The sequence below is a fragment of the Trachurus trachurus genome, assembly GCF_905171665.1.
Source record: "Trachurus trachurus genome assembly, chromosome: 9".
Lineage (NCBI taxonomy): Eukaryota > Metazoa > Chordata > Actinopteri > Carangiformes > Carangidae > Trachurus > Trachurus trachurus.
Genome location: NC_139895.1, coordinates 1,200,357 through 1,216,974, shown reverse-complemented (window position 1 = coordinate 1,216,974; position 16,618 = coordinate 1,200,357). Strand labels below are relative to the sequence as shown.

Genomic DNA, 16,618 nt, shown 5'->3' with positions numbered 1-16,618 from the left:
ACGAGAGTTTAGCTATATATCATATTTTTCACGCCCTATCACCGTTTAGACAAATCTGAAATGATTGAAGAAACATTACTATTTCTGTGTGTGTTTTGTGTTGCTATGTGTTGTATTTATTCAGTTTGGGGGAATCACAGTGTCTAGAAAGCATCAGTGGCTCAGCTGACAGGGACAGCTAACTGCAGCTAAGCTAACAGCGGTAGCTAAGCCAAAGGCGGTAGCTAAGCTAACATCAGGACGTCAGCTGTTAAAACCCTCCCGTTGTGGGACACGACATGAAACTACTCCAGTTAGCTCAGTCATGTTGGAACTCAGATATCCGCTGGAGAAAATATTTTTTCATGGAGCGTTTATTGAGTCACTGAGTTATTAAAGTTAAACAGGTAGCTAACCGTTAGCCCGGCTAATCTATGATAACCATGACTAATTACAAAAACGTGCACACATAAATAGTAATGTTTGTCCAATCACTGGTTTTATAAACTTTACAAACATCAGATTAGTCTAAACGGTGATATAGTGACATGAAAAATTAGATAAATATAGAGAAACTCTCGTCCGTCACTATTGTTCTCATGCTGGTTTTCTACCAGGAAGTAGTTGTAAACAACAAGAGGATTCGTTCTATAGCCTAGTATACTATGGAATTTTGACATTTCCAATGTGTAGGAACCCCGTTAACTGCCGTTTTTTACTACTTCTACTCTCAAACGTCTTTTTCTGACTTATTCTCTCTTTTTTTCTGCCGTGAAGACACTTTTTTAATAACGTTGCGTTTTAAAAACGCTGCTTATTTCGGGGCGTCACGTCCCACTTTTAGTCTGACCAATCAGCACAGAGTAAACCTCAACCCCCACGCGGGAGTTTTTGGGGGCCGATCTGAGCCTCTACCCCGCCCCGTGAAAACAACCCCGGGTTCCTGCGGTGGAAACGCGCCGATACAGGTAGGCAGATGCAGATTGAAAGCTTATTGGCTGTCTTCCAGAGGCTCCGCCCCTCTCTCCTCCGTGTCGGCCAATCCTCTGTGAGGAGCAGGGGGAGGGGCGGGCTCTGCGGGCTGGGGGGAGGGGTGTGAGGAGGAGGCGGAGGAGGAGGCGGAGGAGGAGGAGGAGGAGAGGGAGAGAGGGAGTTCTGATGGCGGTGGTTCAGTCTGTAGCCTCGCTCCTCCCCCTACGCCGCCGCTATCCGCCACCGCCGCCTCGCCGCCCATTGACACCTCCTCCACCTGCCCCGCGCCCCCTCCCCCTCCTCCTCCTCCTCCTCCTGCTCCTCCTCCTCGCGACCCGGCGAACTGCAGGTGAGGCAGCAACGTGGCCGGCGCCTCCTTCTCCCTCTCGCGGCGCTCGGCGGCGTACGGCGGCGGCTCCAGGCCGAGGTAGGAGGCGCCGAGCTGCCGCAGGTCCATCTCCACCGCCGCCACCTCTGCTGCTCCTGCTGCACCTCCTCCTGCTGCTCCTCCTCCTGCTCCTCCTGCTCCTCCCCTCTTGGCCTTGCGTGGGTGGGGGGAGGCGGAGGCGGGGAGGCCGTCGGGGAGCAGCGACTGGATCTTCGGGAGCCAACGCTTCCGGACTCGGCGAGCGTTGGTGCACATGTCGGCGGCGATGACGTTCATCTCGCTCTCCTTAAAGTTAGGAGCAAAGTTCTGACAGTAGACTGACGAGGAGGAAGGAGGAGGAGGGAGGGGGAGGAGGGGGAGGACGAGGGAGGAAAAGAGGGAGGAGAAGGAGGAGGAGGAAGAAAGAAATGTTTTTAAAAATAAAGTGCAAAGTCAATCTCTTTTGGAAAAAATAATCACAACAAGTCAAGACGAGGTAGAAATGCACAACAAAACATGGGAAAAATTTAAGTTTGATTAAATGTATATTGAGTAGTAACTGTAAATTTAATCTTTGTGTGGCAAGGTGAAGAGGGCCCGGGCAGGGATTGAACCCACACCTCCCGGGTAAGAGTCATGCGCGCTTGCCAGTCACCCAAAATGACATCCCCTTGGCCAAGTAGCCAGGGCACATGATCAACTGGAGGCATAGTGACAGGAACCTCAACTGTCACATTTGTATGTTTACATCCTTTTCCGTAGGCTCACCACCTGCGGGAGCGTTCAGAAGGGGCCGGTGCCGTGTGATCTGAGTGGCGGTCATGGGCGGGGGCCCTGGCGACCCAATCCCCGGACAACGACTCTGGCTTTAGGGACATGGAATGTCACCTCGCGGGGGGGAAAGAGCCTGAGCTCGTGCGGGAGGTTGAGCGGTACCGGCTAGAGATAGTCGGGCTCACTTCCACGCACAGCCTGGGCTCTGGAACCAACTCCTGGAGAGAGGTTGGACTCTCTTCCACTCTGGAGTTGCCCACGGTGAGAGGCGGCGAGCTGGTGTGGGCTTGCTCATAGCTCCCCAGCTCAGCCGCCATGTGTTGGAGTTCTCCCCGCTGAACGAGAGGGTCGCTTCCCGTTTCTCACTGTTGTCTCGGCCTACGGGCCGAACAGCAGTGCAGAGTACCTGGCCTTCCTGGAGGCCCTGGGAGGGCTGGAAAGTGCTCCAACCAGGGAATCGTTCTGTTGGCGGACTTCAACGCTCACTAGGCAGCGACAGTGTTACCTGGAGAGGTGTGATTGGGAGGAACGGCCTCCCTGATCTGAACCCGAGCGGTGTTTGGTTGTTGGACTTCTGTGCTAGCCACAGTTTGTCCATAACGAACACCATGTTCAGGCATAAGGGTCCATCAGTGCATGTGGCACCAGGACACCCTAGGCTGGAGGTCAATGATCGACTTTGTAGTCGTGTCATCTGATCTCCGGCCGTATGTCTTGGACACTCGGGTGAAGAGAGGGGCTGAGCTGTCAACTGATCACCACCTGGTGGTGAGTTGGATCCGCTGGCAGGGGAGGAAGCTGGTCAGACCTGGAAGACCCAAGCGTATCGTGAGGGTCTGCTGGGAACGTCTGGCAGAATCCCCGGTCAGGGAGGTCTTCAACTCCCACCTCCGGGAGAGCTTTGACCGGATTCTGAGGGAGGCCGGAGACATTGAGTCTGAATGGACCATGTTCTCCACTTCCATTGTTGACGCGGCCGTCCGGAGCTGTGGCCGTAAGGTCTCCGGTGCCTTTCATGGCAGCATTCCCAGAACCGGGTGGTGGACATCGGAAGTAAGGGATGCCGTCAAGCTGAAGAATGAGTCCTACCGAGCCTGGCTAGCTCTGGGAACTCCTGAGGCAGCCGACGGAATCAAAAACTCGGGTCTAGGAAAAGTTCGGGGAGGCCATGGAGGAGGACTACCGGTCGGCCTCGAGGAAATTCTGGCAAACCATCCGACGCCTCAGGAGGGGGAAGCAGTGCTCCGCCAACACTGTTTACAGTGGAGGAGGGGAGCTGTTGACCTCGACTGGGGATATCGTCGGGTGGTGGAAGGAATACTTCGAGGATCTCCTCAATCCCACTGGCACGCCTTCCGTTGAGGAAGCAGAGGCCGAGGACTCAGAGGTTGATTCATTCATCACCCAAGCTGAAGTCACTGAGGTAGTTCAGAAGCTCCTCAGTGGCAAGTCACCGGGGGTGGATGAAATCCGCCCTGGGTACCTCAAGTCTCTGGATGTTGTGGGGCTGTCGTGGCTGACACGCCTCTGCAGCATCGCAGGGGGACCACCACCCGGTCTGCCAGTCCAGAGGCACTGTCCCCGACCGCCACGGTGGTCCCTCATTCAAGAACGGGGACCGGAGGGTGTGTTCCAACTACCGGGGATCACACTCATTTCATTTCTTTATTTATTGAATTGGGACAGTGCACATTCATAAACACTGACGCATTAAGCATCAGTGTAAATGTGCCGGACTTGCCGCAATCCCAAGGCAGGTTTCTAAAAAACATAAACACAGAAGACTCCTCAGCCTCCCGGGGAAAGTCTATTCCAGGGTACTGGAGAGAATTCGTCCGATAGTCGAACCTCGGATTCAGGAGGAACGTTGCGGTTTTCGTCCTGGCCAAGAAACGCTGCTGGACCAGCTCTATCAAACGCCTAGGGATCCTCCCGGAAGAGCTGGAGGAAGAGTCTGGGGAGAGGGAAGTCTGGGTGTCCCTGCTCAGACTGCTGCCCCCGCGACCCGGACCCGGATAAGAGGAAGGAAATGGAATGGAATGTTTACATCCTTTTTATGTTTGGTCCTGCTTTGTTTTGTTTGTGTGTTTTTGTATTTGTTTGTCATTGCCTGTTTACATTAAATAAATAAATAAATAAAATAAAAGAAATCTGTCTGTATTTTCCAAAATACAGTGTTGTTATTTGTCTCCATCTGCCCCCTTTTTTAAAGGGATACTTCACCCAAAATCGAAAATTCATCAGTCATCTCATCACCATCATGCCAAGGAAGCCACACACTGATAAACTTCATCCTCCCTGTTCGTCAGTTTTCTTTTACTTACAGAGGTTCTTCGTCTTGGAATTCTCATCTTCATTTATTATTATCTTCATCCCTGATTAATATAAAGTCCAGACTTAAGTCCTCTCTGATCAAGACTCTTGATAGTTTCTTTTCCTAGTACAGTTATCATTAGATCATCATCATCTATACATATCGACCCACTCATACACAATCACTTTACACTTATACTCATAGTTTGTAAAAGCTGATATACTATAGTGTTTTTGACTTCTCTCACGCTGACTGTTCTTGTTTCATTTCTGTTTTTGTAATTGTCACTGGTTTTTATGGTGCAAATAGCCTAAATAAAACAAATAAAACAAAATGTGTGTGTGTGTGTGTGTGTGAGGACGATGACTTCATCAGACAAGGTTAGAGTGAACGGTAACGACGGTCCTCACACTTATAGAGAGACCAGTGTGTATGTGTGTGTGTGTGTGTGTGTGTGCCTTACGTTTGACAGTGTTTAACACTCGGTTGTCCAGGGGCTTCCGGCTCGGATCATTGGTGGAGGAGCGGATCCCTGTCCCACAGCTATTGGCCAGAGTGTTTCTATGGAAACCATAACAACCCAATCAGCACCTATACCGAGCTGTAGATTAGCTCGCTCTGCCTCTCTGCCTCTCTCTCTCAGCCTGAGACAATGTGACGGAGCAGTTATGTAAAGCAGCAGCTGGATCCTGAGGGAAGCTGCTGACTGTCAGAAGCTTCTGGAAAACATTCAACACAGCCCGCTGACACATGTCCACTGATGATGTCACATGACCACTGATGATGTCACATGACCACTGATGACGTCAGAGCGTCACGAACCGTGTTTCCATCCACACGTTTTTATTTGAGCTAAGCAAAAACGTCTTATGGAAACAGTACTCTGTTCCGCCCCAAAAAACAGAGAAATCCTATTGTCCTCAAAAACAGTTTTACCCTCAAACTCCACAGTTCAGTTCAATCCACAAGTTTCTGAAGCCGGTTTTGCTCTTCCGGTGGAATTGTACGTTTACGTTTCCATGGTTTTCAGTCGTTGTCATAGTTACGGTAAACGTGGCTTTTAACAATGGATGTCCATTTGTGTGATATCCATTGTTAAAAGCTGGCGTGATGATCCATGCGTTTTACAGATTTTCAATGAAAGAAAAAACAAACAAACATGCATTTACCACGACTACTGAAACCATGGAAACGTAAACATACAATTCCACCGGAAGAGCAAAACCAGCTTACGTTTTTGATGTTCGGAAAAAGGTGGTTACAGTTATCAATCTTTTCACATGGTTCAAGAACTATATTCTAACATATTTATTATGTTTTCAATCAAATCTCGGATTTCATTTTACACAGACTTTAAACAAACTTACACATGGTCACATTTGGGGAATGTGTTATATTGGACATTATTGTAAATTAGTTTCCAATGACTTACAGGAATACCGGTCTTTATGCTAAGCTAAGCTAGGCTAGGCTAGGCTAGGCTAGGCTAGGCTAACCACCTTCAGCTTCCTCTCACCTGTCAAAGAACGTGGCCAACAGTCTCCTGAGCAGCACCTTGTGTTTGACTCCAGCACACAGGTGACAGTTCATCAGCTGACCTCGCGTCATGAACACACCTGAACCTGGATACACACACACACACACACACACACACACAAGCATCAGATTACAGGACTGTGGTGTCTTTGATGCGTTTGTCTGGTTTGTGTTTAACCACCTTCCTAACGAGCATAGAGTCTGTAAACCCATCAACTCTGTCAGCGCTTTCATCACGTCCTGTTCCCTCGTCTAAAAGTCAGTTTCTTGAATGGGATTTTGGTAAAATACCTCAAATCAGGTCTGTGGTGAGTTTCAGGTTTAGTTCTAGGACATAAAACAGTCGGTTTTCAACTTCCGTTTCACTCCGTAGTAGCATTATAGCTAGCGGCTAACTGGTAGCGTTAGCCACCGGTGTAGGTACCAAATGTGGGGGCTCCGGGCTGCCAAAACCGTTGTGACTAATCCGATATTTGTTAAGTCTATAAAACAAATTATTGAACAAACATTACATTTCTGTGTGCACGTTTTTGTGATTAGTCATGGTTATCGTAGTTGTTAGCTTTGCTGCTGCAGCTAACAGCAGCAGCTAAGCTAACATCAGGACGTCAGCTGTCAAAACCCTCCCGTTGTGGGACACGACATGAAACTACTCCAGTTAGCTCAGTCATGTTGGAACTAGGATCCGCTGGAAAACATATTTTTCATGGGCCGTTTATTGAGTTATTTAAGACACTGCTAACGGCTAACAGCTAACGGTTAGCCCAGTTTATCTAAATAGTAGCTAATGTTTGTTCAATAGTTTTATAGACTTCATAAACATCAGAGTAGTCACAACGGTGATAGTGACGTGAAAATGTGACATAAAGCTAAAACCTCGTCCGTATTGTTCTCATTAAAATTATGTGATGATTATAAATAAAGTCAACACGGCCAATGTCTATCAAGACAAGTGGAATCGAGTGTCATGCCGTCATTCTCCGGAAAGTGGTGGATACAGTAGAAAAGGAGTTCATATGTGAAGATTATCTCACTGAACTAATTAAACTTGTAAGGATCATAAACTTGTGTTTTAGTCACAGAGCTGATTTTCTGACATCATCCAAAACACAATGCAGAAATCCCATTCACTTTCTTTTCCGGGAACCAGCGCTGTGATGAACTTCCGGGTTGTGACGTCGGTCCTGGATCAACTCTATTACCGTGACAACTCATCGTGCTCCTACCTGCCACCAGCTCCACCTTCTCGCCCGGGTCGCCCTCGGTGTAGAGCGACGGGTGGCAGCGATACCCGATCTGACTGATGAGACTGGCCGGAAGAGCCATGTTGTCTCGACCAACCAGCACACAGGGCCGGCGCTCATTAGCCAATGGGAGAGGCAGCATCTCCATCTTCTCTTGGACTGGACCAAAGAGAAACACAGGAGGGGGTGTCAAACCAAGTCCTACAGGTCGTCATGAATCATGGAATCATTATCTCAGGTGAAAGCGTGATTGGTTGAAACCTGAGAACTTGAGTGGCTCCTCCCACTTCTACAGAACTATTATTATACCAGGATTAGTCCTGTACTCACCTGTGTCCTACCTGGGCTTCCTTACTTCACCTGTCAGTGTGAGGTGTGACTTTGGCTGTTTTTGAAAACGCATACTACCGTACTGCCTACTATATACTGCTAAGTATGTACTATAGCTACATACTGAATGTAGGATTCAGTCTGCTACTTCAGCAGACCGACGCTGTTCACACCGCAGTATGCAGTATACAAGTTTCCCAGAATGCATTTTGCAGCAACCGGCAGCGGTAGCTGTAAAACAGGTGAAAAGCTGTTTTATTTCCCGCTCTAGCGCTGTTATTATGTAACTTTATTAAGTTTTAATCTTTTTTCATGTGAGAAAGTAGCTGTTTAGATCCCAAATATACGGCCAGTTTATCCAAACGACGGCTGTTTAGAAGTTTGCTCCGATGTTTTTCGGAGAAGTGAAGCTCCGCAACGACCGCGACATCACAGAGGCAGCAGCCGGTCTGCAGAGCTGCTCGGCCGGCCAGCCTCCGTCGTCATCCCGGGGGAGAAAACCATCGCTAATTAACTTACCCACAGGTTTTTTAGAGGTTTACCACCGGCTGGTTAAATAATTTTTAGGAGATAAATGTTGGTCTCATTGATGAAATCTAACACCTGTATCAGTAGCATTAGTTAGTCTGAATGTAAAGTGAAGCTTCCTGTGTGTATTGGACAGAAGAGCAGCGCTGCCTCGGGGCTCTGGAGCCTACGGACACAAACCACCACGTTTACCTCAATAAATACATGTTTTACAATCAACACATCAGTCTGCATTAAGTGTTATTTTATTAAACTATATAACATAGTTACGGTCCACGGCAAAGATACTTAAAGGGACAGTATGTGAGATTTACCCCCATCTAGCGGTGCGGTTGCATGTCGGCACGTATTCTTGCTGTTGCGTTTACGTAAACTCGGGCAGAAGTCAGAAAAACAACACACGCTGCATGTATCAGGATAAACAAGCCTCTATGTAAACAAACGGTCCGCCAGCACGAGGCAAAACAATACAGGCGTGACAATATGTTGTCATGGTGATGTCGTATTGTTTACCTGACCCACGTTTTACCGGCTTTCTCTCGTCGAGTAAAATAACATCCAGTCAGTTTGCCGACGGCGTCACTCACGGCGTCATTCAGGTGTCTGACTGCACCTGAAGGCAACACCAGTGCCTCCGTCCTTCCTCACACTAGCTACACAGTGGTGACAGTTTTAACAGGCGCTGTCTGGAAAACTTTCTCCCCGAGCCGAGAAGCTCCGGCGGCCCGAGTTTGAGGTTACTTACAGCCACGGTGACACTGAACGTAAAACATGGCGATTCAACATGGCAGAGAAGGTTCGGTGAACCCCCCCCTGTATGTTTGTAACGACTTGTAACATCTCATTCTAAGGTACGAGAAAGCGCTCGTTTGTATGCGGGCGCGATTCCACTTCAGTGAAATACGTATTTATGAAAGCGATATTTGATTTTTGTCAATAAAAAGCCAATAAAGTCCCATACTGTCCCTTTAACTATTCTAAACTGTCTTTGGTTACGCTCTGGTTACGGTTAGACGTCAGGAGAGCATTGCATTGTGGGATACAGTACACAATGTAGACTGGTCAGATACTGGAGATATTTCCCGAATCAGTACGACATCCGGGAATTTTTCGCATACTGCAGATTTAGCTTTTGTTTGTATACTGCATACTACATACTACATACTACATACTACATACTACATACTGCATTTTGGCCACATGAGTACGTACTAGCAGTATAGTATGTGGTTTCTAATACAGCCTTACTGTAGGGGTTTCCAGGATGTCCGTAGATGTGTTGGTAGAGTCCAGGGTGGACGGTGTTGCCGTAGTAATCCTCCTCCAGCTCCTCCTCGGTGGGGGGTTGGGAGGGGGGGGAGTCTGTGGGGAGGCTGGATCCTCCTGGACTGGAGCGCCCCCCTCCTGCCAGCAGGTAGGACTGCAGCCCTGGCACCAGACCCCCGTTGGCCCCCAGGTAGCACAGAGCGCTGCCCCTGCCGGTCTGCAGCTCGCCGCCCACGTCCGCTCTGAGGACGGAGACACAAAGTCGTCCAGCGTCAACCAGATCGTTCCAAAAGATGCAACCGTTTCAAAGCTCTGTGATGCCTGACTGTGTTTCTCAGATTCTTCTCTATGCAGCTGGAATATGAGGAGGTAAGGAGTCATCCAAGGTGAATGCTATTCAAAACCGGGCCATTCGTTGTTCCTGAGGTGTGCACAAATTTACTCCTGTATTGGCTCTCCAAGGGGATATGGGTTGGGAACCTTGTTTGATTAAGCAGAAGGGGGAAATGCTCAGGAATCGTTTGTCTTCTATGCCCAAGGATAAGCATACGTTATTTCTTGAGTATAAAAGAAAAATGGGATAATGACATTTGGTTCCAAAACCAAAACTCAGAACTTATTGCCAATTGAAAAATGTTGACCGTCCAGAACCCTATGTGACCTTACCACTGGATAGATCCAGATCTGGGATTTTCTGGGATTTTCCCTCTGGCAATATAAGTAGGTTAAACTCTGTACTGTATGTGATCTAAATGTGATTGAGGGTGAACTTGATTTCTTGGCAGTTTTTATTTCAGAAGATGCAGAGTGTGAAGCCTGAGTTGTTTTGGACTGATGATGAGGTTAAGTTGGAATGGTTTTTCAAAGAAGAGGTTTTTACTATAGCTACTTTGATGTGTGAATTCTACTTGAAATGTACAATCTATGTGGTATGCCTTTACAGGCTGGGTACCTTAACTGATGTACAACACATAAATAAAATCAAATTCAAATTCAAACAGACGTCATGTTGGGTCAGAGCACCTGGCCTCGTCTCCTCCTCCACCCTCCTCGGCAGGAGGAGTGTCGGCTCTCTCCTGTTTGATCCGGCTGACGGCCAGCAGCAGCTCCTCGGGGCTCAGCGCCGGCTGGTCTGGACTGGCCTCCTGCAGCTGGGGCGTGCTCTGCTGCTGCACCATCGGAGCGTCGAAGCCCCCAAGCTCGTCTGCTGAGGTGGTCTGCAACGAGACGACAGATTCTGGTCCAGATGGAGCAACGCTACAGGTTCTGGTCCACATGGAATAACGCTACAGGTTCTTGTCCACATGGAATAACTAATCTGGTCCACATGGAATAACCCTTCAGATCCTGGTCCACGTGGAATAACGCTACAGGTTCTGGTCCACATGGAATAACTAATCTGGTCCACATGGAATAACCCTTCAGATCCTGGTCCACATGGAATAACTCTACAGGTTCTGGTCCAGATGGAATAACTCTACAGGTTCTGCTCCACATGGACTAACTCTACAGATTCTGATCATCATGCAATAACTCTACAGGTTCTGGTCCACATGGAATAACGCTACAGGTTCTGGTCCACATGGAATAATGCTACAGGTTCTGGTCAGATGGAATAACTCTACAGATTCTGGTCCAGATGGAATAACTCTACAGATTCTGGTCCAGATGGAATAACTCTAACTTACACCGCTAGTTTGATTATTAAGTCCGCACCAGACAGTAAAATTGTTACATTGTAGCTACAGACTGCGGAGTGGTCCGCGTTCACACATGCAAACGAACTAAAATTGGTCTGAATGACGTTTCCTCACCTTCCGGTAGAAATAAGCGCCAATCCAGATGGAATAACTCTACAGGTTCTGGTCCACATGGAATAACTCTACAGGTTCTGGTCCAGATGGAATAACTCTACAGGTTCTGGTCCACATGGAATAACTCTACAGATTCTTGTCCACATTGACTAACGCTACAGGTTCGGGTCCAGATGGAATAACTCACTCTACAGATTCTGGTCCAGATGGAATAACTCTACAGAATCTGGTCCACATGGAATAACTCTACAGGTTCTGGTCCAGATGGAATAACTCTACAGGTTCTGGTCCACATGGAATAACTCTACAGGTTCTGGTCCAGATGGAATAACTCTACAGGTTCTGGTCCACATGGACTAGCTCTACAGAATCTGGTCCAGATGGAATAACTCTACAGGTTCTGGTCCAGATGGAGTAACTCTACAGGTTCTGGTCCAGATGGAATAACTCTACAGGTTCTGGTCCACTTGGACTAGCTCTACAGATTCTGGTCCACATGGAATAACGCTACAGATTCTGGTCCAGATGGAATAACGCTACAGATTCTGGTCCACATGGAATAACTCACTCTACAGGTTCTGATCCAGATGGAATAACTCTACAGAATCTGGTCCACATGGAATAACGCTACAGGTTCTGGTCCAGATGGACTAACTCTACAGAATCTGGTCCACATGGAATAACTCTACAGAATCTGGTCCAGATGGACTAACTCTACAGGTTCTGGTCCAGATGGACTAACTCTACAGGTTCTGGTCCAGATGGACAAACTCTACAGATTCTGATCCTCATGGAATAACTCTACAGGTTCTGGTCCACATGGACTAACTCTACAGGTTCTGGTCCACATGGAATAACGCTACAGGTTCTGGTCCACATGGAATAATGCTACAGGTTCTGGTCCACATGGACTAACTCTACAGAATCTGGTCCAGATGGAATAACTCTACAGAATCTGGTCCACATGGAATAACTCTACAGGTTCTAGTCCAGATGGAATAACTCTACAGGTTCTGGTCCACATGAACTAGCTCTACAGATTCTGGTCCACATGGAATAACGCTACAGATTCTGGTCCAGATGGAATAACGCTACAGATTCTGGTCCAGATGGAATAACTCACTCTACAGGTTCTGGTCCACATGGACTAGCTCTACAGATTCTGGTCCACATGGAATAACGCTACAGATTCTGGTCCAGATGGAATAACTCTACAGAATCTGGTCCACATGGAATAACTCTACAGGTTCTGGTCCAGATGGAATAACTCTACAGGTTCTGGTCCACATGGACTAGCTCTACAGATTCTGGTCCACATGGAATAACGCTACAGATTCTGGTCAAGATGGAATAACTCTACAGAATCTGGTCCACATGGAATAACTCTACAGGTTCTGGTCCAGATGGAATAACTCTACAGGTTCTGGTCCACATGGACTAGCTCTACAGATTCTGGTCCACATGGAATAACGCTACAGATTCTGGTCCAGATGGAATAACTCTACAGAATCTGGTCCACATGGAATAACTCTACAGAATCTGGTCCAGATGGAATAACTCTACAGGTTCTGGTCCAGATGGAGTAACTTTACAGAATCTGGTCCACATGGAATAACTCTACAGGTTCTGGTCCAGATGGAATAACTTTACAGAATCTGGTCCACATGGAATAACTCTACAGATTCTGGTCCACATTGAATAACTCTACAGATTCTGGTCCACATGGACTAACTCTACAGAATCTGGTCCACATGGACCAACATTACAGGTTCTGGTCCACATGGAATAACTCTACAGGTTCTGGTACAGGTGGAATAACTCTACAGGTTCTGGTCCAGATGGAATAACTTTACAGAATCTGGTCCACATGGAATAACTCTACAGATTCTGGTCCACATGGACTAACTCTACAGAATCTGGTCCACATGGAATAACTCTACAGATTCTGGTCCACATGGAATAACTGTACAGAATCTGGTCCACATGGACCAACATTACATGTTCTGGTCCACATGGAATAACTCTACAGGTTCTGGCCCACATGGACTAGCTCTACAGATTCTGGTCCACATGGAATAACGCTACAGATTCTGGTCCAGATGGAATAACTCTACAGAATCTGGTCCACATGGAATAACTCTACAGAATCTGGTCCAGATGGAATAACTCTACAGGTTCTGGTCCAGATGGAGTAACTTTACAGAATCTGGTCCACATGGAATAACTCTACAGGTTCTGGTCCAGATGGAATAACTTTACAAAATCTGGTCCACATGGAATAACTCTACAGATTCTGGTCCACATGGACTAACTCTACATAATCTGGTCCACATGGACCAACATTACAGGTTCTGGTCCACATGGAATAACTCTACAGGTTCTGGTCCAGATGGACTAACTCTACAGGTTCTGGTCCAGATGGACTAACTCTACAGGTTCTGGTCCATATGGACTAAGTCTACAGATTCTGTCCCACATGGACTAAGTCTACAGATTCTGGTCCACATGGACTAAGTCTACAGGTTCTGGTCCACATGGACTAAGTCTACAGATTCTGGTCCACATGGACTAAGTCTACAGATTCTGGTCCACATGGACTAACTCTACAGAATCCGGTCCACCAGGTTCTGGTCTCCCTAGACTACCTGGGTGTGTTCTGAGCTCTGTGGGCGTGGCCGGACCGACCTGTGAGTCGCAGCACAGCGGCGAGGAGGAGGACGAGGCCTTCATCATCATCAGCTCCATGCCGCGCTCCACGATGTTCTGGATCTGCAGGTACCCGGCCGTGTACATGAGCACCAGCTGCTCGCTGGCCGCCATGCTGAGCCGGCCCGTGTAGCAGAACGACAGGATCTGCTGGAAACACGTCGGCGTCACCGAGGACGGCAGCTCGAACACCGCCTGGGAGGAGGAGGGGGAGGAGCCAGAGGAGGAGGAGGAGGAGGAGGAGGAGGAGGAGGAGTCGGCCGCGGAGCTGAACAGGTCTCTGAAGTAGAGGGAGGAGGCGGCGAGCACGGCCCGGTGCGCCTTGAAGGCCTGGCCCTGCACCAGGATGGACACGTCGCAGTAGTGGCCCAGCAGCCGCTGCTGGTTCAGGCTGCCCAGCACGCTGCTGCCGAAGTCTGGGATCTCCACCTGCAGCAGCCCCTCCGCCATGCTGGGGGGGGGGGGGGGGGGGGCAGGTCAGACTAGGAGGAGAGTGACACGGGGGGGAGGAGGGGGGTGTTCAGGTGAAATCTCCTCCAAAACCATTTGAGTACATGTTGAAACGGTGAGGTGAGGGCTGGAGGAGGGGGGGCGAGGAGCCGAGGCTGTAGATCATCAGGAGGAAGGTCGGCTCAGCACAGGGAAAGAGCTGGAATAAAGGAGGGGGGGCATGGGGGGGGGTTAAAGAGTTATGGTACAGACACACCAACTCCGGCAACGGACGTCAAGTCGACGGGTCCCATTCATTGTCTACGTAGAGCAGGAGCTCCGGCCGCGCGGTGCATCATGGACACAACACGTCGAGTTGACGGCCCTGTCACCGTATGTGAATTTGCATAAAGTTCGATAGATTGAACTCAGAAACTTCGTTCAAACTATCAAACTAGGCAGTGTTGATCAGATATGAATCAAGATTCTGTTACTGCACTACACATTTCCCATAAAATATTCTACAGAGCTGTTTCTACGATGAGATCATCATCGTAGAAACAGCTGTGGTATATTGATGTGTTGATGAAAAGAAGGGATCACCGCCGACACGTCTTCACTTGTGTTCAAAAAGGAGTTTATTAACAAGAAGAAGAACAGTGTTCAAAAATGCCGAATCCTAGAGCATCTCTGTTGCCAATGTGAGATCTCTCTCCTTATGGCTCAAACCCATAGCTTTATGCTTTCTAACTCCAAAACTCCACCTTCTCCAAACATAAAGATATGGCTTTCCATATTAGGCAATAATTGTTTGTCATTAACATGAGTACATGTTTCCTGTAAATCTAATCAATTCTATTTCTGTTTAACATACACAGTTCATGTTCCACATTCATGAACATGAGGCAGGATCTAACCTATGTAATTTTATGACTTTGCATCATCTTCCAGATGAGGCTAATCAACTTAGTTAAGACTCTCACAGGAAACATGTGATTAACAGAACACACATTTTCCCAAGATACATTTCACAAGGGTGACTCTTCTCTGTCTCATCTATCACTGTTACTAAACACCTTATGGAACATCTTTATATATCTGTAATACATGGTGATGATATAAGATATTAGAGCAAAAAGTTCAGGTGGATAATACACTACACAGCTCTGTAGAATATTTTATGTCCTGAGTCCCAAGCTAAGGAAGAGGACAAAGTAGGATACTCAAAGTTGCCTTTGTTTAATGGCTCACACTCACATCACATAAAACAAACACTACGCGTTTCGACACACGGCCTTCTTCAGAGTGTTTAAGGTAGGCTATATTTCATTCCATCCTACATTCAACAACGTGACGGTGACGATATAGCACTTGTGTGGGGTGGGTCAGTAGTTTTATCACGAAGGTTAGACTCTGTTGTTTCTTTTTTGCTCCACCCTGACCAAACTGGCTTTGTGAAGGGTCGGATGGCCTCAGACAATATTCGTCGTTTATTACATGTAATAGATACAGCTTCTGAGAAACATCCTTCAGCAATTTTGTCATTAGATGCGGAGAAGGCTTTTGACCGTGTGGAGTGGAGTTTTTTATTGGCAGTGTTGAAACGCTTTGGCTTCGGCTCCTATTTTATTCATACGGTCCAAACACTATACACAGACCCATCTGCACGTGTCCAGACTGGTCACCCTGGTGTTTGTGACTTCTTCTTGACAAGAGGGACCAGACAGGGCTGCCCATTATCTCCTGCTCTATTTGCCCTCTCGCTGGAACCATTAGCCCTTGCATTGAGACAAAATAATGTCATCACACCTGTCCAAATTATGAATACATCTCATTACATTTCTTTGTATGCAGATGACATTCTTTTGTATCTAAGTGACATCGCCAACTCCCTACCCAACGTTCTCAACCTTTTCCAAACTTTTGGCTCCTTTTCCGGCTATAAAATCAATTGGTCAAAGTCCATCCTTATGCCCCTCCACCTCACACCCACAAATCTTAATCTGTCAAATTTTCCAGTATCCATACAACCTCAGGGTTTTACATATCTTGGTATCACTATAAGGCCAACAATCTCTAAAATAATAAAAGACAATTTTAACTCTGCTTTAATAAAAGTAAAGAAAGATTTTGATACCTGGTCATCCCTGAACTGTGGCCTGTTTGGCCGTATCTCTACTATAAAAATGAATATTCTGCCTAGAATTACTTTTTTATTTTCCATGCTCCCTCTTCCTCCACCAACCACCTTTTTTAAAGACCTGGAGTCTTTATGTAGAAACTTTATCTGGAAGGGGAAACAAGCTAGGATAAGTCTTTCTACTCTTTCCCGTCCCAAAGTACTTGGCGGTCTTGCTCT

General features: G+C 47.4%; 1 protein-coding gene across 1 annotated transcript; it reads right to left on the bottom strand.

Annotated features, from left to right (window-relative positions):
• Positions 1–970: 970 nt before the first annotated feature.
• Positions 971–14,280, bottom strand: LOC310991343 (nucleus accumbens-associated protein 2-like; the record flags this gene model as incomplete). Its single annotated transcript, XM_083979019.1, has 7 exons — positions 971–1,656; positions 4,870–4,967; positions 5,923–6,028; positions 7,169–7,345; positions 9,293–9,552; positions 10,334–10,527; positions 13,810–14,280. 7 exons carry the CDS (start codon positions 14,278–14,280, stop codon positions 971–973), a joined length of 1,992 nt encoding a protein of 663 aa, XP_083835145.1.
• Between the last annotated feature and the right edge of the window lie 2,338 nt (positions 14,281–16,618).